The 26,940-nt window shown below is 41.5% G+C and overlaps 1 protein-coding gene across 1 annotated transcript in view; it reads right to left on the bottom strand.

The window, feature by feature from the left end:
- Positions 1-2,567: 2,567 nt before the first annotated feature.
- LOC122564153 (caspase activity and apoptosis inhibitor 1) overlaps positions 2,568-26,940 on the bottom strand; it is a 28,980-nt gene continuing 4,607 nt past the window's right edge. The window contains exons 3-6 of the mRNA XM_087994520.1: positions 26,166-26,250; positions 23,478-23,559; positions 12,684-12,757; positions 2,568-4,821 (exon numbers count right to left, since the gene is read on the bottom strand). Coding sequence (XP_087850646.1) covers positions 4,466-4,821; positions 12,684-12,757; positions 23,478-23,559; positions 26,166-26,250 — 597 coding nt within the window. The 3' untranslated portion in view covers positions 2,568-4,465. The remainder of the gene's footprint in view (positions 4,822-12,683; positions 12,758-23,477; positions 23,560-26,165; positions 26,251-26,940) is intronic.

Below are 26,940 nucleotides of genomic sequence, written 5' to 3'. Positions count from 1 at the left end.
CAATTTTTTTTTGTTTTCAGATGATATTTTGAAATTCACAGTAAATCAAAGTATTTTTTTGATTGTTAGTGTCAGGAATACACCACCTCTGGCCATGAATAACCAAAACAGAGCATCAAACAGTGATGAAGATTATTTAAGAATTTGTCTTTGAGGAGTTTCATCTGGTTGATCTAATTAACTGACTTGCTTTGTTGGTCTTTCACATTTTTAGTCTCAAAATGTTAGATTTTAAGGTATCATTTGATACTTTCGTGAAGCCGCTTACTAGATACTGGCTATTGATGAAAACGCCACAAATGTTAACCCGCAGTAGTTTGGGTGAGGCGATGACCTGGTGGTATTTTTGCTGGGCTGTTAATCCAGAGAGCTCTTGAGCCCCGCCCCTCCAACCACCACCAGGACAGAACCTCACTGGTCCTCACCTACCACCCCACCAACCTCTATATCCAGCGTATCATCCGCCATCATTTCTGCCACCTCCAAACGGACCCCACCACCAAGGATATATTTCCCTCCCCTCCCCTTTCAGCGTTCCGAAAAGACCACTCCCTCCGTGACTCCCTCGTCAGGTCCACACCCCCCACCAATCCCGGCACCTTCCTCTACAACCGCAAGAAATGTAAAACTTGCGCCCACACCTCCCCCCTTACTTCTCTCCAAGGCCTCCCAAGGGATACTTCCATATCTGCCACAAATTCACCTACACCTCCACACACATCATCTATTGCATCCGCTGCACCCGATGTGGCCTCCTCTATATTGGGGAGACAGGCCGCCTACTTGCAGAACGTTTCAGAGAACATCTCTGGGACACCCGGACAAACCAACCCAACCACCCCATGGCTCAACACTTCAACACCCCCTCCCATTCCACCAAGGACATGCAGGTCCTTGTACTCCTCCATCGCCAGACCATAGCAACACGATGGCTGGATGAAGAGTGCCTCATCTTCCGCCTGGGAACCCTCCAACCACAAGGGATGAACTCAGATTTCTCCAGTTTCCTCATTTCCCCTCTCCCCACCTTGTCTCAGTCAAATCCCTCGAACTCAGCACCGCCTTCCTAACCTGCAATCTTCTTCCTGACCTCTCCGCCCCCACCCCACTCCGGTCTATCACCCTCACCTTGACCTCCTTCAACCTATCGAATTTCCAACACCCCACCCTCAAGTCCCTCCTCCCTACCTTTTATCTTAGCCTGCTGGACACACTTTCCTCATTCCTGAAGAAGGGCTTATGCCCGAAACGTCGATTCTCCTGCTCCTTGGATGCTGCCTGACCTGCTGCACTTTTCCAGCAACACATTTTCTGCTCTGATCTCCAGCATCTGCAGTCCTCACTTTCTCCCCGTGTTAATCCAGAGACCCAGGTAATGACCATGCATCCATTGTAAATTGTTGGGAAAACCCCATCTGGTTCACTAATGTCCTTTAGGGAAGGAAACTGCCATCCTTACCTGGTCTAGCCTACATGTAACTCCAGACCCACACAACATGGCTGACTCAACAGCCTCCTGGGCAATTAGGGATGGACAATTAATGCTGGCTTCGACCAAAACACCCTTTCATAATTTTTTTAAAAGTTGTTTAGAATCACTTTTCCTACAACAGTTATGTCACCATTTCCTGAAAATGCATGCTGTAACACTGGAATTCTGCAATTTTGCCAAACTATTGAACAAAAAACTAAAAATCTAGGATAAAAAGGCTAACCTAACCAATGTTGATTGTTGTAAAAGACCATCAAGTTCACTAATGTTCTTTAGGAAGGAAATCTACTATCTTTTTCCAGTTTAATTTACATGTGACTTCAGATCAAAAGCATGTTATTGTGTTTTAACTGTCCTCTGGACAATTAGGATGGGGTAATATATGCTAGACCAGCCAGCAAGGCTTTTCCCATTTAAATGATTGAAGCTCATCTTTTCACTTTTAGAACTTGTGGTCAATACAAAAGATGTGCACGGTGGGCTCGAATTTCTTTCCCCACTTGGGTCAGCCAAGTGTTGGGAGATCAAAGCCAATTTCCCTTTATGCTGCTGTAATTATGAACTTTAGGCACAAAAAGAGGTCACATATTACACAATTTTGTTTTCCCTTTCTCTGTAAAATTTTTGGCATCAATGAAATTGTCCACAGTTGTGTGCTCTGGGCTACAATCATGAGGAATTGGGTTTAAAAGACATTTGGATAAGCACATGAATAAGAAACGTTTGGAGGGATATGTTTGGAGGAGGATATGTTTGGAGGACTAGTTTAGTTTGGGATTATAGTTAACATGGATTAGAAACAGAGCCTTCGGTCCAATCCACGTTGTATGACTCTATACATCTTTGGCATCCCCCACAAACCTCAATCAGCAAACTTGCTTCAATATGATCCTGAAGGCTAATCATTTTTATACTAACAGTTGATCTTTTTAAAAATACCATGAGGATAAACATATATTGAAGACAGCATTGCAGTCATCATAGTATAAATGCTAACTCATTTACAATTATTAGGTGGTTAGGTAAAGCAAGTCTGTATGATTCAAACCAACTCAAAATTAAAGATACACATATAAGCTATTAAAAAGAAAAGAATCTGGTTTAATTATATTTGAATATAGACAGCTGAGAGGATGACAACAACCCAGAACTGATGTATTAGCAAACACTAGAAAATGCCATTCTGCTTTCAAGGGAATATTTGGAAATCTGACAGTGGGTGGAATAATTGCTCTGCTGCATTTAGACAAATGCTTGTGCGCACTATCACTATTGTGGCAAATTCTGTTCCGTTTTGCTTGAAGAAGCGAACTTGGGATATAAAGTTCAATACTACCAGTAGTGTGGGATTTCCAAATATCAAAAGCAAAGGGGAGTCTTCCTAATGAAAAAAAAATTTCAATCAGGAAATAATACATTTCCTAAAATAACAAGCAACTGTTTGCAAAAAAAAGAGGTTTACAATAATGCAACTCTTCAATTACATAAACCTAGAATATTAGAGCTCGATGGATGGTGGTAATGTCCCTAAATCCGGACCGGGAGGCCTGGCTTCACGTCTCAGCTGCTCCAGAGGTTTGCCAGAATTTTTGGAAGGTTGATTAGAAAAATATCTAAACATGGTAAACTTTCAAATTGGCGCAGAGTTCTGAGAAATGTTGAAAATTGAGATTTCATCAAAAGAAACCATAGGATTTCTCCCTCAAAAAATCAAAATATATTCAACTTCTACATATAGTCAATGGGCAGTTTTCAGATTATTCAGGAAGTGATTGCCTCATATTCCACTATACTGAAAAAATATTTATCTTTATTTCCATTGAATTATCACAATCAAAGGTCAACACACAATATTTGCCACATACTGAAATCAACTTTTTTTAAAAAACACAAGTAAATAAAATGTGTGGTCTTAATTTCAATTTTTACTCAATTTTTTTAATTGCTAACTGGGCAAATATATTTCCTGGCTATTTCCATATTATGAACACAATATCCAAATATTCTGTATTTAGGAGAGCTCCTTGCTTGAAGAATGCACCTGGTTTCTTGTTTAAAACCCTATTGAAAATGTTTCTGGTACACTTAATTAAGAACATTACAAACTTCAAACTGGAGCTGACGTCCTGTTTTTTTTTTTAAATATGGCCACTTACTATAATCAGATATGCTCAAAGAATGACATTCAAACCATTGTAATTTTATAATTATAATGACAAGGCATATTTTAATACACTTCTAAAACACTATGCTTTTACTCTTATTTTCATGAGATTTGCTTCCCTTTTGAAGTCTTCTCCAAAATGCTGACTCAAATTAAACAGTACAACGTTATCACAGTTGAGTATTTACTTCCCATTAGTTAAAAGTTGACAAACATCTCAACATCCACATCAGCATTAGGATGGAAATATTTGACTAAATGAGCAAAAGCTACTTACCATTTCACAACGAGGCAATCAGCCTTCAGATACAATATACATGAACTTCACACAAATTCAATATATTACAGAATATTATTACAGAATTACATTTTATTACAAAGTGGTTGTAACATTAAAGTTGTGGCCCATAATGATTTGGAGATGCCGGTGTTGGACTGGGGCATACAAAGTTAAAAATCACACAACACCAAGGTATAGCCAACAGGTTTAATTGGAAGCACTCGCTTTCGAAGCACTGCTCCTTCATCAGGTGGCTTCCAATTAAACCTGTTGGACTATAACCTGGTATTGTGAGATTTTTAACTTTGTGACCCATAATGTACTCCTGAAAAATTGATAACTAATGGAATTCAAATATGATAAACAGAACAACATTAAAAAAAGATAATACATAAAGTAAATTTCCAATTTGAGAGATGGGAGAAATAGGGTGAGTGGGAGCAGTAGAGAATTCTACTGGACTTCAAGTGCAATATCAGGCTACAGCACACTGTACCTTTCCTTCATGGGTGCACAAACTGTTTATTTCCTAAGGCTGGGTTTTGGTATCACCTGCTCTCATTAGGGCTTTAATTGCCCTGGCCCGCATCTCCAGTTCAAGTAATTCCAGCTGCTGTGCTGAAGGCTGAAGACCATCTCCATCAGGATTGGGAGAACCAGCTGATTGACGTCTTCCCGAAATGGAGTTCGACAAGCCTAAAATCTCATTTACACTCTTTTCAATGTCCTTTTGTATTTCATCTTCCACACCAGCACGGGTGGTGGTACTTTTCTGTGGTATCACATCTGTGCTGTCTTCTTGGTCATTGTTGTTTTGTTCTATATCACTATCATACGTTTCAGCATTAATGCTCAGGGCATCACTTTCATCTCCAGAACCCGCACCTGATTCAGAAATGCAGATTATTGACCAACTCTACTCATTATATCAATTACCAAAAATAAAAAACACACCTTCTCAAAGAGTTCTGTAAATAAATTATAACTAGAATGTAACAATAAAATCCAGCTATTCTATTACCATTTCAAAACTTCATCTATTACTGAACTAGTAATATTTCACACACAAGCTATTGATATGACTGATTCAAAATTAAATAGATTAAGCAAAGATTTTTACGCTGTAGGATTTCGTTGGACCAGAAGTGAAGCTGATGGAGTAAGGTGTGATCATTGAATTGTTTACTAACACAACTGTTGGTGAACTAAAAATCCCAGAAGCCCACTGCACTACAACACTATTAAAATGTTAAGTTAAATGAATTGTATAAATATTTACATTTGAGTGAATGAATCATGGGTTTGAACAATTGTGCAGGGAGTTCATTAGATATTGAAATTATAAAAAAATTAAAGTGGTATAAGTTGGTCCAGAGAATAGACAATGGAATACAATGATGTCACCACTCCCACACCTTCCCCCCCCCCCCCCCACCCCACACACAATTAAAAGACTATTCCCCTCAATTACAAGCTTCCGAAAATCCAATCGATGATCTCTACGTTACTCGCGGTACAACTATTTTTGATATTCATTCTTGGTATATGGATGTCACTGGCCAGGCCTCCCATCTCGAATTGTCCTAGAAAAGGCAGTTGTGAGGCACTGCAGTCCTGCAGTTATAGCAAAGCCAACAGTTGTCACGAAGAGAGTTTCAGGATTTTGACCCACCACAAGTGAAGCAACATTGACATAGTTCCTAGTCAGGATGCAACTTATAAACCCATGACCTTCACCACGAAGGAGGACAGGGCGGTAGATGCAGAATGCTACCACCTGTTATTTACTCTAGTAAAGCTTTAAGAAAACTTCAAATCTTGCCATGTTAATTCTTTCAACTGGTAACTAGTAGTTGCAATCTCTTTAGTAAAGTTCTCAGTCTTTGTGGAGATCACACCTCTGGTATCTCAAGGTTCTTACTGCAGAGTTCTCTTTTAGGGCATTAAAAAATTCGACTAATATATTATCTTATGGATTCCTGAATAGAGATACAAATGTCTTTCTGGAGTTAAAACAATTCCCACATGCCTTTTGTATAACTCATCCGTGCTCACAATAACAAATGGAATGTGAGGTTTGAGAAAATTTGTAGCTCAGGTCAAGGTTCTGGATGCAGGTTTGCTCGCTGAGCTGGAAGGTTCATTTCCAGGCATTTCGTCACCATACTAGGTAACATCTTCAGTGAGCCTCCGGGTGAAGCACTGCTGATGGTTCCTGCTTTCTATGGGTTGGTGATGTCATTTCCTGTTCTCTCTCTCAGTAGATGGGGGCTAACTCGATGTGTTTATTGATAGAGTTCCGGTTGAAATGCCATGCTTCTAGGAATTCTCGTGAGTGTCTCAATCCTAGAAGCATGGCATTCCAACTTGAACTCAATCAACAAACAGATCTAGTTAGACCCCATCTACTACCCCCTGAGAAAAAGAACAGGAAATGACATCAGCAGCCCAAAGAAACCCAAACATATAAATAGAAAGCAGGAATCATCAGCAGTGCTTCGCTCAGAGGCCTGAAGATGTTATCTAGTAGGGTGACGAAATGCCTGGAAATGAACCTTCCATCTCAGCCAACAAACCTACATCGAGAAATGGATTGTGGAAGAAGAGTATGAAGTTCGCTTTGCTGAGGTACCAACAAAAAAAGGTCTATATTTGTCATTGACATGAATCGCATTGAAACAACATTTCAATTATTTATGACATAGAGTAAAGTAGTTTACTGATAACTTGTACACAATTAAGTTCCACAATTTTGTAAGTTATTCATCCATGGGATGTGGATGTCACTGACTACACCAGCATTTATTGCCCAGTGGGCAGCTAAGAGCCGATCATATTCCTGAGAGTCTGGAGTCACATATGGGCAGTTTCCTTCCCTAAAGGACATCAGGGAACCAGATGGGTTTTTCCAACAATCCACAATGGATACATGGCCAACACTACTCTATTCCAGATTTTTGTTTGCCAAGCAGGAGATAAATCATGTCTCTAGTGACCTACTAAGCAACTGTTATTTAGGATGTATAAACAAGGTGAAACAATGGTGTGTGAAGATCAAATTCATGAACGAGTGAAGCAAAAAGACATAGTTAAACACAAAAGGGGTTTGATTAATACAAGGTTTGACAGATGACAGGCACAATACAGTGCACTGCTGAAATGCAGATGCTTATCAGTTCATCTCAGAAACTCTTAAAGTAACAACTGGGCTTTTCAGAACAAAGTTTATCTCATGTACCCACAAAATTATGTTAATGTTCTCACAATCAACCAATATATCAGTTGTTTTGGGCCTCAGGAAAGATCAGTAGATGGTATGTTATTTGGATAGAACATATTTGTTGCTATTGTGGTTCTGTTCGCCGAGCTGGAAATTTTTGTTGCAAACGTTTCGTCCCCTGTCTAGGTGACATCCTCAGTGCTTGGGAGCCTCCTGTGAAGCGCTTCTGTGGTGTTTCCTCCGGCATTTATAGTGGCCTGTCCCTGCCGCTTCCGCTTGTCAGTTTCAGCTGTCCGCCGTAGTGGCCGGTATATTGGGTCCAGGTCGATGTGTTTGTTGATGGAGTTTGTGGATGAGTGCCATGCTTCTAGGAATTCCCTGGCTGTTCTTTGTTTGGTTTGCCCTATAATGGTAGTGTTGTCCCAGTCGAATTCATGTTGCTTGTCGTCTGCGTGTATGGCTACTAAGGATAGCTGGTCGTGGCGTTTCGTGGTTAGTTGATGTTCATGGATGCGGATCGTTAGCTGTCTTCCTGTTTGTCCTATATAGTGTTTTGTGCAGTCCTTGCATGGGATTTTGTACACTACATTAGTTTTGCTCATGCTGGGTATCGGGTCCTTCATTCTGGTGAGTTGTTGTCTGAGGGTGGCTGTTGGTTTGTGTGCTGTTATAAGTCCTCGTGGTCGCAGTAGTCTGGCTGTCAGTTCTGAAATGCTCCTGATGTATGGTAGTGTGGCTAGTCCTTTGGGTTGCGGCATGTCCTCGTTCCGTTGTCTTTCTCTTAGGCATCTGTTGATGAAATTGCGCGGGTATCAGTTTTTGGTGAATACCTTGTATAGGTGTTCCTCTTCCTCTTTTTGCAGTTCTGGTGTGCTGCAGTGTGTTGTGGCCCTTTTGAATAGTGTCTTGATGCAACTTCGTTTGTGTGTATTGGGTGGTTGCTTTCATAGTTCAGGACTTGGTCTGTGTGTGTGTGGCTTTCCTGTGTATCTTAGTGGTGAATTCTCCGTTTGGTGTTCTCTGTACCCTCACGTCTAGGAATGGGAGTTGGTTGTCCTTTTCTTCCTCTCTCTATGAAAGCAACCACCCCAATACACACAAACGAAGTTGCATCAAGACACTATTCAAAAGGGCCACAACACACTGCAGCACACCAGAACTGCAAAAAGAGGAAGAGGAACACCTATACAAGGTATTCGCCAAAAACGGATATTCTCGCAATTTCATCAACAGATGCCTAAGAGAAAGACAACGGAACGAGGACATGCCGCAACCCAAAGGACTAGCCACACTACCATACATCAGGAGCATTTCAGAACTGACAGCCAGACTACTGCGACCACTAGGACTTATAACAGCACACAAACCAACAGCCACTCTCAGGCAACAACTCACCAGGACAAAGGACCTGATACCCAGCATGAGCAAAACTAATGTAGTGTACAAAATCCCATGCAAGGACTGCACAAAACACTATATAGGACAAACAGGAAGACAGCTAACGATCCGCATCCATGAACATCAACTAGCCACGAAACGCCACGACCAGCTATCCTTAGTAGCCATACACGCAGACGACAAGCAACATGAATTCGACTGGGACAACACTACCATTATAGGGCAAGCCAAACAAAGAACAGCCAGGGAATTCCTAGAAGCATGGCACTCATCCACAAACTCCAACAACAAACACATCGACCTGGACCCAATATACCGGCCACCTACAGCAGACAGCTGAAACTGACAACCGTAAGCAGCAGGGACAGGCCACTATAAATGCCGGAGGAAACACCACAGAAGCGCTTCACAGGAGGCTCCCAAGCACTGAGGATGTCACCTAGACAGGGGACGAAACGTTTGCAACAAAGATTTCCAGCTCGGCGAACAGAACCACAACAACGAGCACCCGAGCTACAAATCTTCAGCCAAACTTTGAATATTTGTTAGCTTATTAAACTAAAAAAATCTTGCCTGGATTTAAATAGATATTTAGATGTTTCAGGGAGCTTTAACTTTTGGTTAAACTTATGATAACTAAAGTTGTGCAAATTACATGGTGAATAGAGAATCAAATGAAGGCACTAAATAGATTCTGATTTTAAGTTTTTTTTATTTTAAATACAATGGATTAGAGTCATAGAGAAGTATAGCATGGAAATAGACCCTTCAGTCTAATTTGTCCATGCCAACCAGATATCACAACCCAATCTAGTCCCACCTGCCAACATCCAGCCCATATCCCTCCAAACTCTTCCTATTCATATACCCATCCAGATGCCTTTCAAATGTTGCAATTGTACCAGCCTCCACCACTTCCTCTGACAGCTCATTTCATACATGTACCACTTTTGCATGAAAAGGTTGCCCCTTAGGTCTCTTTTATATCTTTCCCCTCTCACCCTAAACCTATGCCCTCTAGTTCTGGACTCCCCCACCCCAGGGAACAGACTTTGACAATTTATCCTATCCATGCCCCTCATGATTTTATACACCTCTATAAGGTCACCCATCAGCCTCCGATGCTCCAGGGAAAACAGCTCCAGCGTGTTCAGCCTCTCCCTGTAGCTCAAATCCTTCAACTCTGGCGAACACATTCAGAACACTCAGAGTTAGATCAAGATTCATGACCTAGTAGTTAGTGCTCCCAAAATTACACTGGCTATCTCTACTTGGATATTCAAGATTGCTAATCTTCTGGATGTCAACGGAAAGAAATGTTTTTGCCTATACCCATGCAATGCAGAAAAGTAGGAGCAGGCCATTCAGCTTTTGGAACCTGTTCCTCTATTCAATGTGATCATGTGATGTGGCCTAACTCCAAGGGCGGCATGATGGCACAGTGGTTAGCACTGCTGCCTCACAACGCCAGGGTCCCAGGTTCGATTCCAGCCTCGGGAGACTATCTGTGCACATTCTCCCCGTGTCTGCGTGGGTTTCCTCTGGGTGCTCCAGTTTCCTCCCGCAGTCCAAAGATGTGCAGGTCAGGTGAATTGGCCATGTTAAGTTGCCCCTAGTGTTAGGTACATTAGTCAGAGGGAAATGGGGCTGGGTGAGTTACTCTTCAGAGGGTCGGTGTGGACTGGTTGGGCTGAAGGGCATGTTCCACACTGTAGGGAATCTCATCTAATATACCTGCCTTTGGACCATATCCCTTAATACCCTTGCTCAATAATATATTCAGTTTCTGGTATAAGTGAATTTATGATATAACAAATGAAGAAAAGTAGACAAAACTAAATGCCCGCTGCACAGAAAGTTTAGCAAGTTATTACTAAAGCTAAAAAAACTTTCATACAATTTGGAGCATTTTAGATTTTTAGAACAATAATATGCAGCACTGAGACTATCTGAAAACATTTTTAATACATGAAATTCATCTAAAATAAACAAACAATCTACGTGTAATTAATACGGATGAATATTAAGAACCACTAAATTGAGAATGTCAAGTGCTTCAATTCTTTACAGTTGAGAATGTTCAACAAAATGTGTAACTTCCTGCAGTATGTAAAACAGAAGAGGACTATTAACCATCACACTTGTAAGATTTTGTAACCAGAAAGGTTTCAGCGCACAGGCTTTACTGCTGTTTGTGCAATGAAGCAAAGTGTATAACTTAACAGCTCCATACCATAATGTGGAGGTGCCGGTGCTGGATCGGGGTGAACAAAGTCAAAAGTCACGTGACACCAGGTTACAGTCCAACATGTTTATTTGAAATCTCTAGCTTTCAGAGCACTGTTCCTGCATCACGTGAAGCCTCAAAGGAGCAGTGGTCCAAAACCTTGTGATTTCAAACAGACCAGCTGGACTATAACCTGGTGTCATGTGACTTTGGACTTTAAACAGCTTGTGTAAGAATGTGTGTATCAATGTGTGTAAGAATGTGTGTACTTCTAAAAAGGTCAAGCACAAAACGTTTGAGGAATTAAAACCAACATTTGTGACATGGCCCATTATCACTTGATCATGCTGTAAATTTCTAATAAATAACAATACAATCCTCCAGATATTTGATGTAGTTACATCACAGGTGAAGACTATGCTGCTGAAAATAAAAAAGCCGAGATATAAAGCTGAATTTCACAGTGATGTGCGCTGGACACAAACATTAACCTCCAAAACTAATCACAATTGACATCCCCAAAAATCTAGCAAAGCAAGAAGATTCTCCTATTATCGACAAATAAAGGCAATTTAGTCAAACTATCGGCAATCTCACTGTTTCTTCACTTGTACTGATCAAAGGAAACAAGTACATGAATGTCCAAAAGACTTTTAATTATGGAATTAAAAAAGAGTTTCTTTGTCACCGTTGATGGTCAGAAAAAAAATCTATGCACTTTTGAACTAGGAGAAAGTGAGGGCTGGAGATCAGAGCTGAAAAATGTGTTGCTGGAAAAGCGCAGCAGGTCAGACAGCATCCAAGGAGCAGGAGAATCGACGTTTCGGGCATATTCTCCTGCTCCTTAGATGCTGCCTGACCTGTTGCGCTTTTCCAGCAACACATTTTTCAGCTATGTACTTTTGAAGTACTGTACTTAGGGAAAGAAGTTGCTGTCCTTACCTGGTTTGGCCTACCTGTGTAACAAATGTTGGCCTTACCAGCAACATCTACATCCCGTGAAATAATAAACTTCGGACACTGTTCGATACAACTCACCAAGACTCCTAAAATTAACTTCCAAACCTTCGCCCTCTCCCACCCAGAAGCGTCAGTACAGCAGACACATGGAAACACCACCATCTGTAAGTTCCTCTCCAAACGACACACATTCTCAACTTGGAAAGATACCACCATTCAATTCTGGAACACCTCCCCGAATATCATACTGGGATTATCGCCACCACATTAACCTTAGCAGTTCAAGAAACCAATTCACCTTCATATGCTCCAGGGCAATTATGCATTAAAAATTTAGAAAAAAATAAGTTAAAAGGATCCCGCCCCTCAAAAAAAAATCAAGGCGGCTGATTTTTCTTCTTTACCTCTTATTTAAATTCCTTTCATTATTTTTGCACGTAATTAACCAAAGCAAAATCCCTAACTCTTCATTTGCGATCTTTCAATAAATTACACAGTTTATAATGCAACAAAGATCAGAAATCAGAAAGGATGACTGGAATGCACTGTATATTATCCAAAGTATGCAACATTAAAGAAAAGACTGAAAATGGCACCCTCTAGTGCATGATCTTCATAGGATTTTTAATTTCTCACTTCCTTTTCTTTCTCAGTTTGATGAACAAAATAGCTATTTAAATAATAGTTGAATTAGTAACCCAATTTTGGTAAGTGGAACAACTTTATCCCAAAGATTCATGATACTGTAAATAAATGATATCTAATTTAGTAGAAATAAAAGATTAAGTTAATCAAGAACCAAAGCTAATTTAGTTTCTTTGTTCAGTTTTCTGACTACTATAATATTAATTCACCTCAAGTTCTTTAGGTATGTATTAAACTTAAGATAAAAAAAAGTTTTAAAAAAATTAAACACAGCATTGCATTGCCAAGTTAACTCACCCTGTTTCAGTTCAGATGCCTCTTGTTCATTGCATTCTTTAAAGGAAGATGTGGAATCGACATTGTTATCCTGTCTGGAGAGAAAAAAAAATCAAAACTTCACAGCTTGTTCTTTTTTCTCAATATATTTAACAATACAGATGAATAAACAAACTTATAAATCGTTAACATTTACTAAGAGCAAACAAAAATGTCTGAAGACTACTTCTACCATCTTGTGGCCACTTTGAGGTAGTACATGCTACACAATTTTAGGAAAATGTTACCATAACTACAAGAGGCATCTAACAGAAAAAAAGTATTTTAACATAAATAAAACCAATTCAAATTAATAAATATTTAGTGCTTCTACAAAATATTGTCAGAGCACTGTCCAAAATTCCACAGTGCAATTAATAGCTATATCTAATACTTAAGGAGAATGGCAGACAGTCAAAAACATACATTTCATTAATTAATCTCAATTTTCTATGACTTTTTCATTTGTTTTTAGAACCTACACTAAAAAAGACAAATAGGAGAAACAGACAACTGCACAATATTATCTTAGTTCATGATTCTAATTTCGTCACTTGGTAATTCAGAACTCAAGAATTGCTGAAAAAGGTAGATATACTTCTGAAGCTTGTCATCTTGCACTGATTAGGACAGAACCACAATACCACATCTCAAAATTGGCACAAACTTTCAAGAGAGAGACTAAAAGAGAACAAAATTCCCTCAAACCTTTGTTCAGTTGTGAAAGACTAAGCCTGTTGTGTCTTTTATGTTTTTTACATAAGTTGAAAGCTACATACATGCAAATAGCAGACCTTAAATTTGCAAACAATACTCAAATTCACATTGAAGTAAGAAATTAGAACTGCAAAGTGTTGAACAGATACCAGGAAAAATGGCTGGACTTTTTCAGGCGCTGTAATTGGTAGCTTCCTCAGTGGAAATGAATAGTCGGTATGTAGCTGAGGTGGTGACCAATGAAGCTTTTAAAAATTATTCAAGTTTTTCAGTGCAAATCCTGATCTGTTCAATGTCTCAATGCATGCTCGTGGAATAGCACTTCATCCAATGATGAGGCACTCTGCAGCCTTCCGGAGTCAACACTGCAATCAACAATTTCAAACTATAAGTACTTGTTGAACTGTTCTATCATTCGGTTCTTCTGTCTTCCAACTGATCACAGACCTTCCTTTTGTCCCCATTTACCTGTTGCTCAAAATCTATTACGTTTTTAATTTCTTTCTAATTCTGACTAAAGCTCAAACTGAAACCCTAGCTCAGATGTTCTACTGGCCAGACAGACGTTTCTGTCACAAGTCAGGTCCTGCAGCATCCCTGATGTAGCACAGTCCAAGCCAAACGGCTGGAATAAAATTGAAGATTTTGATGGGCAATTATTCCGTGCCTTGAACCTTCCAAACGTTTTGATTAAAATCAGAACTCGGCCTTTAAACTCTTCGATTTCCCCAACACACTCTCCCTACTAAAACTGATGTTTTGTTCCTTCACCACTACTTTCCCCTACTCGAGGCCCATTCTCCTTCCCACCTGCAGGACTATAAGCCCCTTCCTTCATTCCGTTACCCAACAGGTATCCTCTTCACCTTCTGGAACCCACAAGTTGCCTCCCCCTTGCCCTGACCCTGACCACTCCCCAGGATCTGAGAGGTGGCCCCACCCTGCCCCTGCCCCTGCCAGGGGCCAACAGCACCCTCTGGTACCACTGCTTTCCTGGACCCGATAGCAGGCGCCCTCTGCCTTATTCGTGGCCTGACAAACGCCTCCCCACTTTCCTCTTCCCCAGACTTTGCTGCTATGTCTCCCACCTCAGGAACCAACACTCCTTTTCTCTTCTCTTTCTCTCGCACTTTTTTTTCCCACCATCTCTTTCAGGACCTGCATGCTCTTGCCGCCCTGCTCTTTCCTGGTATTCCCCCCACCCCTCAATGCCATCTATACATATCATCACCCCTCTTCCGCCACATTGGGACACCCCTGCCACACACACAGAGAAACCCCATCCTTCCCCTAACACCTTAATGAGACCCCCCCCCCCCAAGCCAATACCCAGCTCTGCACTGTGGATACAGCCTCCACATCCCTCTATTTGCATCTCCTTCTGGATCCCAACAACCTTTTCTCTGCATTGGTTCATATTGCTCTTGCCCACACTAAAGTATTCTTAACACAGGATCACTTAGCTGGCATTACCACCTTGCGCATCAGTATCCATCACAGCTTGCCCCTCTGGTACATACACTTTGGTAGGATCTTTCAAACTTGCTGCCTGCGTTGCTGAACATTCAAATCACAATACATTGCAATTATTGCCATATAAGAAAGGGGCACAGTCTACACGCACCCAGTTGTATTTAAGATACACTCTGCACAATAACCCTTACAATGCCCACGGGGAATTAATTACTAATTCATTTCGCCATGGAACTCACCGGCAATGGAAAGAGTAGACAACAATAACTCCCAATCTGAAAGTGAGCCCCAGGAGACCCCAGCTTGCTTCTTAGTCAGAGGTGTAGAGCAGAGATACAGACCACTTGGTCCAACCAAGTTTCCCAAACTAAACTAGTTACAATTGCTTGCCTTTGGCCCATAGCCCGCTAGGATCGAGCCCAGCAGGGTAGCGTTAGTGGGCCCCCAGTGTCTGCAGTGGCAGTGAGAGCAGGCAGTCCGAAGTCTCCTGGCAACAATGCCCAGCGTGGAGGAGATCGGACCTTTGTGGGAAGTGAGAGCCCAGCATGGCCAGCACTTGAGAAGGATAGCAATGTTGAACTTCTACCTTTACTTCTTTGTTTTTCTACATTGTACCTAAGATTTTGTAACTGGGTCTGAAAGATGGCAGCAGGAATGGTGACACTGTACATTTTTCACTGTATTCCTTTATCCCAATACTTGAGTACACGTGACAGTAAAATCCAATTCCTATTTACATACCTGTCCACGTATTTTAAATGTTATACTGTACCTGCATCTACCACTTCCTCTGGCAGTTCATTCAACACATGACCCATCCTATGACCTCTATCTTGTCCAGCACTCCCTGACATTTCAGGGCATGCTGCCTGGGTAGCAATCATCTGCAGCCCCACCACCACCATCCCCCAGTCAATGAAAGATGGATTGTCAGATAGATACCATCCTCGCTACGTTATCATAGTGCATCTCCGACATACTTAGAACTTTTTCTTTTTAGATTTCTGCAAGTGACAGTTAACAGCTGATCTGGTGCAGAGCTGGGTATTGGAAACGGGAATGTTTGTCAGGCAGTGGAAAAAATATCAAATAAAGCAAAGTTAGAATTGGCAACTAGCAATAAAGGAAATAAAGGACAAAGGAGATTTTCAAGACTACGGGACTTATTTGGTGAACCAAGGGGTCAGAATAGGCTGGCAGTCATTTCCTACAGACAAGCCAACGGAACACCCACGGGATTTCCGATACCAGGGTTCTTAGCAGATGCAGTAATGCAGAGACTCGAACAAACAGCTCTGCCAACCATCCAACCCAAACTTTGGGTCCGCTACATGGATGACACCTTTGGCATCACTAAACGAAACAAATTAGAGGAAACCTTCAAGGCCATCAGTAACATCCTAGTGGCATTAAATTCACTAAAGAGTAGGAAAACAACAAACTGCCATTCCTAGATGTCGCAGTAGAGCGAACAGCCAACAGAAAACTTCAAACCAGCGACTACAGCAATACAACACATACTGACCAGATATTGAACTACAGAAGCAATTATCCTAACATCTGCGAATGGAGTTGCATTAGAACATTGTTTCAAATGAGCCACCACACACTGCAGCACAGAGAAACTATGAAGGGCAGAGGAAAATCACCTAGACAATGTATTCAAAAAGAACAGGTACCCAATGAACACAGTCCGCCAATGTCTCAGCAACAAACCCAAACAAGCAGACAAAACACACCCAGAAACCCTAGCCACAGTCCTCTACATCAAAGATATCTCAGAAATGACTGCCAGACTGCTCAGACCTCTTGGCATCATGGTAACCCACAAACCCACCAACAAACTAAATCAATAGCTAATGAACTTCAAAGACCCTATATAGACAAGCAAAACTAATGTCATTTACAAAATACCTTGCAAGAACTGTAACAAACACTACATTGGACAAACAAGCAGAAAACGAACCACCAGGATACATGAACATCAACTGGCCACACAGAAACCTTGACCCACTTTCACTAGTATCCTTACATATGGATGAGGAAGGACACCATTTCAACTGGGGCAACACATCCATCCTAGGTCAAGCCAAACAGAGGCATGCACAAGAATTCCTAGAAGCATGGCATTCCAACTAGAACTCTATCAACAAACACATCGACTTGGATCCTATTTACCACTCCGAGAAAAAGGATAGTAAATGGCATCACCAACACAAGGAAACACAAACACATAGAAATCGGGCTACACCACCAGTGCTTCATCCAGAGACTCACTGATGATGTTACCTAATATGGTGAGGAAAAGTCTGAAAACGAACCTTCCCGCTCAGCGAGCAAATCTACATCCATTGTTTACTGTATCACATCTCCATAACACTGGATTCCTTTGGCTGTAAATTCTGTAAGCATGATCGTAACCTCCACAACCACTTGATGAAGGAGTGGCACTCAAAGCTAGTGCTTCCAAATAAACCTGTTGGACTATAGCCTGGCGTTGCGCGATTTTTAACCATGATTAAAAACTAAGTACATCGAAGTGTTTTATCTCTCCAAAACAGTTGAGAATGTCAAGTTTTTTAAAAAGTAAACAACATGCTAGCTTGCCCAGGTGCTTTGAAGTGAAATAATTCATGATTCCCAACACCGCAAAGCATGTGATTTTGGTTCTGCAAAGTAATCTCTTCTTGCAAAGCAAAAAGAAAAAAGCCGACAACTAAAAATCATTCGAATTATTAAATTGCAACACCTCGCTAACAAATCAAATGCATCAAAAACGAGTATTTGCAGAAAGACTCACTTATTCTTCACAAAGAACAACCATGGAAAAAATCACAAAAGCAACATCAATGTATATGGGTGCATATGAAATGAAAGGAGGCCATCCTGTAATTACATTGTTTATATTAAAAATCTGAACATATGAATTTATAATGACAAAATATTATTTTAAATAACACTGATGCATGACCATTAAAAAGGTACCAAAGTGAGTAATTTGAACAAGCACAATAATGTGTTTCACATGGAGATTTCTAAATTGAACAAATGCAATTTTACAGAAGGTTTAAGATCTAACATTTGTCTCCCATTTCCCATTGCACTTTCAATAAAAATCCACAATTTTTGTGAACGATCAACTAAGATTCCAACATTTGCAGAACATTACAGAAGTAAAGGCCATTCTTTGACACATATCCTAGTGTTCTCATTGTAGCATCGAACCAAAATGCCCACTCAGCACTCCTGGCTGGAACTGCATGCAAATGCTTCAGTGTTATCTTTTGCAGGGACGTGCTGGACTCCATCAGAGGATGGGGACATTTTTTGCAGCTTTCTCTTCAAGCAAGTTGTTTAACTGTCTACTATTGCACACAACTGAATGTGGCAGGATATATAGATCTTACATCTGAACCTTTGGCTGTGACAGTGCTTAGTTGTATCTTGTGCTAAGTATGCTGTTCAGCACGTGCGCACACACACACAAACTGTTGTAGCTTCACCAGGTTCACAGATCTCTTTTAGATATGCATATAGCAGCAGTAAGCATTCGCTCTTGCAGTCTTCATTCAATTAGACTTGGTGCTGTGATTTGGCCTGGGGCATGATAATTTCAGGCTTTTGTTTGACAAGTCTGTGGGACTGCATTCCCAATTTTGGTGTAGGCCCCCAAAATAGTAGTAAGAAGAATTTGGCAGGGTTGACAGGGCTGGAAGTGGTTTGTCATTTCCAGTTTATTAGTTAATGCTAGATGGTCCATCTGGCCTCACTCTCTTCATCAGACTTTGAAGCAGTTGCACAGTATACAACTGAGTAGCTTGCTCAGCTAATTCAAACAGTATTAAAGTGTTCGGTTGGATATCAAAAAAAAAGCTGAAGGTACCAGATATTGCAAAGGCACCGATCTTTACACCGCTGAAGCTAGACGCCAGCTCGTGGACACCTCCTCCAACTGCCCACTTGACCATGACCCTACCTCCCACCACCAAACCATCATCTCCCAGACCATCCATAACCTCATCACCTCAGGAGATCTCCCATCCACCGCCTCCAACCTCTGTTTCTACCACCTGTCCAAAATTCACAGCTTACTCTTGCCCCACCGAACTCATTTCTGCATACCTTGACACTGTCCTGTCCCCCTTAGTCCAAGAACTCACCACCTACGTTCAGGACACCACCCACGGCCTCCACCTCGTCCATGATTTTCGCTTCCCCGACCCCCAACGCCTTATCTTCACCATGGACATTCAGTCCCTATACACCTCCATCCCCCATCACGATGGCCTCAAAGCCCTCCGCTTCTTCCTCTCCCGCTGACCCAACCAGTACCCTTCCACTGACACCCTCCTTCGACTGACTGAACTGGTCCGCACACTTAACAACTTCTCCTTCCAATCTTCCCACTTCCTCCAAACCAAAGGAGTAGCCATGGGCACCCGCATAGGCCCCAGCAATGCCTGCCTCATCGTCGGATATGTGGAACAGTCCATCTTCCGCAGCTACACTGGCACCACCCCCACCTTTTCCTCCGCTATATCAATGATTGTATTGACGCTACCTCGTGCTCCCACGAGGAGGTTGAACAGTTCATCCACTTTACTAACACCTTCCACCCCGACCTCAAATCTACCTGGACAGTCTCAGACTCCTCCCTCCCCTTCCGAGACTTCTCCATTTCTATCTCGGGCGACCAACTCAACACAGACATTTACTACAAACCGACCGAATCCCACAGCTACCTAGATTACACCTCCTCCCACCCTGCCCCCTGTAAAAACGCCATCCCATATTCCCAATTCCTTCGCCTTCGCCGCATCTGCTCCCAGGAGGACCAGTTCCAATACCAAACAACCCAGATGGCCTCCTTCTTCAAAGACCGCAATTTCCCCTCCAAAGTGGTCGACGATGCTCTCCACCACATCTCCTCCACTTCCCGCTCCTCCGCACTTGAACCCCGCCCCTCCAATCGCCACCAGGACAGAACCCCTCTGGTCCTCACCTATCACGCCACCAACCTCCATGTACAGCGTATCATCCGCCGTCATTTCCGCCACCTCCAAACAGACCCCACCACCAGGGATATATTTCCCTCCCCACCCCTATCAGCGTTCCAGAGAGACCACTCCCTCCACGACTCCCTCGTCAGGTCCACACCGCCCCCACCAACCCAACCTCCACTCCTGGCACCTTCCCCTGCAACCGCAAGAAGTGCAAAACTTGCGTCCACACCTCCCCCCAAGGCCCCAATGGATCCTTTCATATCCGTCGCAAATTCACCTGCACCTCCACACACATCATTTACTGTATCCGTTGCACCCGATGTGGCCTCCTCTACATTGGGGAGACAGGCTGTCTACTTGCGGAACGTTTCAGAGAACACCTCTGGGACACCCGCACCAACCAACCCAACCACCCCGTGGCTCAACACTTCAACTCCCCCTGCCACTTTTGACAGTGGTTTCATTGTCATCATCAGATTTTTATTTCAAGAGTTTTTTTTTTTACTGAAGGGCTTTTGTCCAAAACGTTGATTTTCCTGCTCCTTGGCAAAAGCGCTTCATCAGGAATAGAGGCAGGAAGCCTGCAGGGTGGAGAGATAAAAGAGAGGGGGGTGGGGATGGGGAGAAAATAACAGAGTACATAGCATACAATTTGAGCTGTGACATCAGTTAGCTGCATGTTCATGCCAAAATATCTCAGCACTACCCAATAGACTGCATAAGGTAAATGACAACCATAACTTGCAACGAAGTCTTCTGTTGGCTTGAGAAAGTCTTAGCCTTAAAACTTGTCTTTAAACATTTAGACTAAAATGTAATGCTGAATTATAGAACACATTTACTGCACTAGAAAATAGACAGGCAGGAAGGCTCAGAAAAAGGGGGGAATCTCAAGGAATGCAGAAGATAGGGACATCTAGGCTCACCAAGTGATAACAGGATGCTGCAAGGCAATTAAGGACATTTGTTGAAACTTTATTGCTGGAACAGCACAGCAGGTCAGGCAGCATCCAGGGAACAGGGAGATTCGACGTTTCGGGCACAGGCCCTTCCTCAGGAATGAGCAGAGAGTGTTCGCAGGAGAAGATAAAAGGTAGGGAGGAGGGACTTGGAGGAGGGGCGTTCCAACACCCCTCCTCCAAGTCCCTCCTCCCTACCTTTTATCTTCTCCTGCGAACACTCTCTGCTCATTCCTGAGGAAGGGCCTGTGCCCGAAACGTCGAATCTCCTGTTCCCTGGATGCTGCCTGACCTGCTGTGCTGTTCCAGCAATAAAGTTTCAACTTTGATCTCCAGCATCTGCAGACCTCACTTTCTCCTCCAATTAAGGACATTTGCCTTAGCATCAGTGAATCTGTGTGAACAGGACACCAAGTGATAACATTCACAGCCGTTCCCTTTGAAATTAATGACAGTGTTTGAATCGGACCCTGAAATGAAACTTGGTACTATCAAAAGCTTTGTAATTAACGGTTGGATCTTGTCCACTATAATGGATTCTTATTACCCTTTGCAAGCAGGGCAGATATAGAGAGAAAGAAAAAATCTTTGCTAACTTGAGAGTTCAAAAGGACACTTGAGAGAGAGACCATTTTAGTGCTGAGACTGTTGAATCCAGTAGAAAATTAACTTTTAGTGCTTATCTGCTTTGGATCGAATTTAATTGCATTTTGAGACGTTTTGATGATTTTGAGTAGCCATTACTAGTTATGAAGTGCAAACTCTGTAAAAGGAAATATTGATAAAGCTTTAACTTACTTGCTGTTTTTACAGGCCTTACAAACTGCCCCACTGTCAATTCTAACTAATCAGATTTTATGTCTTATTTGAATTTGAATCACAAACTTGAAAAGAAGGCATGTTTAATTTGAGACTAATTGATCATTTTAAATACAACCTGGCAATAACATTTCAGCCTCAGGTACAGAATGATTCTGTGCTTAAGATAAAATAAAGGAATATGCTCGCAGCTTAAAAGTATTCTAAACCTAACATTGAAGAGATTCTGACACAATCTGTTGGGAAGCCATTTTATGGTTAAAAGTTTGCCTTCCTTGCTAAGGAGCCATTTCGTAAAACAATGGTATCAGACATGCGAGCTGTGCAAGGTTACTTTATGACATCTCCACATTTAATTTAGACTGGTACTTCTTTATAGGAACTTATCTCGCCACAGACGCCTAACTCAGCTGGATTTCTCTTTCCCACCTGATGGATAGCTGAAGGCCTGGAGGAGTGATAGTCAAGCGTACACAGACCTGTCAATTAACTTTTCTACCTTACGAATTATTGTCTTTCACTGTTATCTGTCTAATTAAGACATGCAATGTTTTTGTAAACTTTTGTATAAAGGAAGCCAATTTGTATCAGTACATCGGAGTAGCCTGCTAGGGCACTTGAAGAGCTGGTACCCTACACTCCTAGGTTATTAGAACCTAGTTAGTTTAGCTTATAGGTATCAATATCATGTTGTAACAGTGATGCTATTAGTGAATAAAGGGGATGACTAAAATTAAACTAAACTGTAAGAGGTTTTTATTCCAGACTTCTAAAGAGTACAGTCTCCAGGACAAACCAACAGAGAGGCTTCACAGGTCTGAGTCCACAAGGGATTCCCTGGGCCATCTCAAATCTGTACTTTAACAGGCTTGTGAAGTCACATCTTAGCACTGAGCCTATATTCAAGGGTTATAAAAGATAATATACATAGGAACAGCAGTAGACCATTCAGCCCTTGAATCTGCTCCACTATGCGCATGGCTGATTTGTAGCTTAACTCCACATACCTGCCTTTGGCACATACCTCTTAATACTTTTACTTTCCAAACGTTTAACTTAAATTTAAAATTAACAACTGATCCAGAATCCATGGCCATTTGTGGAAGAGAGTTCCAAACATCAGCTGGCCCCTGTGTGTAGAAGGGCTTCCTAACATCTCTCCTGAATGGTCTGGCCCCAATTCTCAGACTCTAGAATCCCCAATCAGTGAAAATAGTTCATCTACATCGTCTTTTCCTGTATCATAGAATGCCTACATTGTGGAAGCTGGCCATTCAGCCCAATGAATCCACACCAACCCTCCGAAGAGCTTTGAACTCAGGTCCCGGGCACCACGAGGCAGCAGTGCTAACCATTGAGGCACAGTGCCACTTGGAACCCTTTGATAGATCATCCTGAACCTTCTAAATTCTCAAAAAAAACAGGTCTAAAATTTGTGTAATCTCTCTTCATAATTTATCCCCTGAAATCATAGAACATAAGACATTACAGCGCAGGACAGGCCCTTCGGCCCTCAAAGTGGTACCAACCTTAAGTCCAGGCATCATCCTGGCAAACTTATGTTGTACTCCCTCCAAGGCTAATGTACCCTTTGTAAGGTGTGGTACCCAGATCTCATCTCACTGAAACATACAAGATTTTGAAGGGACTACACAGGGAACATTGTAACTCCGTTCATTTAAGTTTTTTTTTAAATTATATCTTTAACTATTTAACAGAAAAATAAATCAAGGGATTACATTTGTTCACTGCAGCAACTTCAAGAACCAAACTTAGAATATTGAAAACTTCAGAACTCTACTTACTGACTTTCTGTTTCCAATTTCTTCTTGTACCTATCATTCTCTCCCACTTCCTCTTCAGTATCAGATGAACCAAGGTCTTCACCTGGAATAAAAACATTGTTTCAAATATTGCAACATAAGTTTCCGAACCTGGAATGATGTCGGAAGATTTAAAATTTGAATTTAGAAATATAAAATTTCTGCTGTCAGACTTAGTAATCCTTATCCAAATACAAAGCATATAGAGATCAGAGATTTAACATTAGTATGACATGAATCATTTATTAATTATTTCAATGTTAGAACATAGAATGGTACAGCTTAGTAATAAGCCCTTTGGCCCACTATGATGTCATTTTAAACTACTCCCATCGCCTGGACGAGGCCCATATCCCTTCCATTCCTTGCTTGCTCATGTGTCTGTCTAAATGCCTCTTCAACTATGCTCACACATCTGCTTCTCTGACTTCCCTTGGCAGTGAGTTTCAGGCACCTACTAGCCTCCGTTTAAAAAAAACTTTCCTCGTACATCTCCTTTAATCTTTTCCCTTCTCACCTTAAACCTCTCGCTCCTAGTATTTGACATTACCACCCTGGAAAAATGACTGACTCTCCAACCTATCCATGCCTTCCAATTTTACATCTATTGCCCTCTATCACGTCGCCACTCAGCTTCCAACACTCCGGAGAAAACAATTCAAGTTAGTCCAACCTCTCCTTTTCGCTATACACTTCAATCCAGATAATATCTAGTAAGTCTGTTTTACATCCTCTCCAAAGCTTCCACATCTCCCAATAATGTGGCAACCAGAACTGCACGGCTACTCCCAATGTGGCCTGACTAAAGTCTAACATTGCAGGAACAAGTTTATTGTTAGGTTTTTGTCATGTCAACATCTTTAATTCTTTGTCAAGTCATTTCAATCATCAGGATGGTTCCCAAAAAGGCTTGATCATCAATTCTTTTTTTAAAAGTCAATAGGACATATTAGCACTTCAAATATTAAGTAGAAATAATCCCCAAAACAAAAGCCTTTCCTCATATTAGTTTAACTTTAAGGTTTCAGACTGGTGAATTTATCCATGGCATTCGTATTCTTTCTACACTGGGGTCAAGGTAGGAAGATTGAAAATCACTTTGATGTAAAGAAAAATACCCTGTATGTTGGCAGTGTATTACATTTTAGGCAAAAGTGAGGACTGCAGATGCTGGAAACCAGAGTCTAGATTAGAGTGGTGCTGGAAAAGCACAGCAGGTCAGGCAGCATCTGAGAAGCAGGAAAATCGACGTTTCGGGCAAAAGCCCTTCATCAGATATAAATGCAATAACTCCCTTTACGGTGAAAAGTGACTTGCAGACAGATGCATAGGGCACAGTTTAATCTCTCAATTTATTCTAATATTGAAATGTTACACTTAATGTGAGTGTTTCAGTCTATACACTGTCAAAGCAGCCTGATTGCTTCTTATGCCTAACTTCACCTGGAAAACAGAATACAATCTGTTTCAGCTGTGACACAGTATGGACTATATCCCAACATTGATATATCAGCATTCGCTAAACCAGTTATGACCTGCCGAGGGTGGCAGCCTTGATCTTTGAAGCTTTCACTAACATGGAGTCTTGAAGATTTCAAGAGATGGGGTTGTGACTATTTCCTTTGAGAGCCTGTTCCAACGGGGCATTGCACTTCTCTGGAAGAAAGATTGTTAACGCAATGTCTCCAAATGAGTGACTTTTGTAGTTTCTGTGGACAGCTATCTTATGGTTTGACTTTGTCAGACAGCATCAGATGCTGGTGCCTGTCAATTCCCATTGATCTATTCCAAACTTTATATAGCACAGTTAGTCTATTTGTTTGTCCCCCGTTCTTTGCCATCATGATTTCCATTGCCAAGCTTTGAACGTGAAATCAGCGCAATCCCTCATACTGATTCCAGTAATCTTATTTCTAAGTCTAACCAAAGATCCTATGCACAGCTACCACCTGAGGAAATACACCTCGCCTACTGGGCAGCACGGTGGCTCAGTGGTTAGCACCGCTGCCTCACAGCACCAGGGTCTCAGGTTTGATTCCAGCCTCAGGCGACTGTCTGGGTGGAGTTTGCACATTCTCTCCGTGTGGGTGTGGGTTTTCTCCGGGTGCTCCAGTTTCCTCCCACAGTCCAAAGATGTGCAGGTCAGGTTAATTGGCCATAGCGTTAGGTGCATTAGTCAGAGGGAAATGGGTCTGAGTGGGTTACTCTTTGGCGGGTCGGTGTGGACTTGTTGGGCCGAACAGCCTGTTTCCACACTGTAGGGAATCTAATCTAATCTACTACTTCACAACATTTAGCGATTTTGTTTTCTGTATACTTTTCCCTCTTAGAATGTTTCATCCCATACAAACATCCATATTATTCATATTCCATGAGGTTAGGCCTCACCTGCTCAACACTTGCTAAAAGACAAACTCCTCTGGTGAACCTATTATAAATTGCTTCCAATGCGAGTAAGGAATCAAAACTATATGTACTGTTCTGATATGGTCTCACCAGTTCCTATACAGTTGAAGCAAGACTTCTTACATTTAAATTCCATTCCGCCTTTTCATAAGGGCTAATGTACAAAGTTGTACAACATTACAAATTGTTGATCCACACTGCAAATTGTTTTCTGCCCAACATTATGTCCTCTTCCACTGAAAAAGCAGAAAGACTACTTCTTACCTTCAATAATTTGGAGAAGTTTCTTATCAGACAAAAGTGTCAGTTGCTCCAAGCAGAGAGCTTTAATTTCTTCCACAGAGCAGTTCTGCCGGAAACAAGCAGAAGTATTGCAAAAAATAATCCCCTCTCATAAGCCAGGCAAACAGGTCATAAGATGCAGTTATTAAACATTACAAATAAGGCTATTTAATAAGTTAGCTCATTATTAATTGAGCTCATTTAATTGCTCATAAGAGAAATCACCAATGTGAGGCAAAAATCCACTGAACATGAAAAGAGGGGTTTAGCCAAATGCGAGCAGTTAGCCAGTGGTCTAGATTTAAGGCCACTTTATGGACACGTCCAGTTAGCTTCTGAGGTTGTGCATTCTGTTTTCTTTTCCAAGTTTTGAACAACTTCATACATCAACTAACACTATTCAAAATTGATTCCAGATGAGTACAGTATCCTATGTTCCTGTCTTCCCAGTCTATTCCCATATGAATTTTTCCAGATCTATCTGAACATTATTGCAGCTAGATTATCAAGGCATATTATGAAGATAAGCTGTTAAAATTTAATCTATAACTTGAAGTAGGAATTAAAATAAGATTAACTGGATCATAATACCTATCGCATACATTTATAAACAATCAAAGCAGCTGCTTGGCCATAAAAAGCCCATTTTTCATTTACACCCTTGCGAAAAACATCAAGTTTTACTCAAACAGGTTTTTAAATTGCGTTAAAGGCCATACAATGATATATTAAGTGATCCTTTATTGTTACACAGTAC

The sequence above is a fragment of the Chiloscyllium plagiosum genome, unplaced genomic scaffold (assembly GCF_037043375.1).
Source record: "Chiloscyllium plagiosum isolate Xiang-an unplaced genomic scaffold, Cpla_swu_hap1 HiC_scaffold_2, whole genome shotgun sequence".
NCBI classification, from domain to species: domain Eukaryota; kingdom Metazoa; phylum Chordata; class Chondrichthyes; order Orectolobiformes; family Hemiscylliidae; genus Chiloscyllium; species Chiloscyllium plagiosum.
Note: the sequence above shows the minus strand (reverse complement) of the source record. Positions and strands in the feature narration are given on the sequence as shown.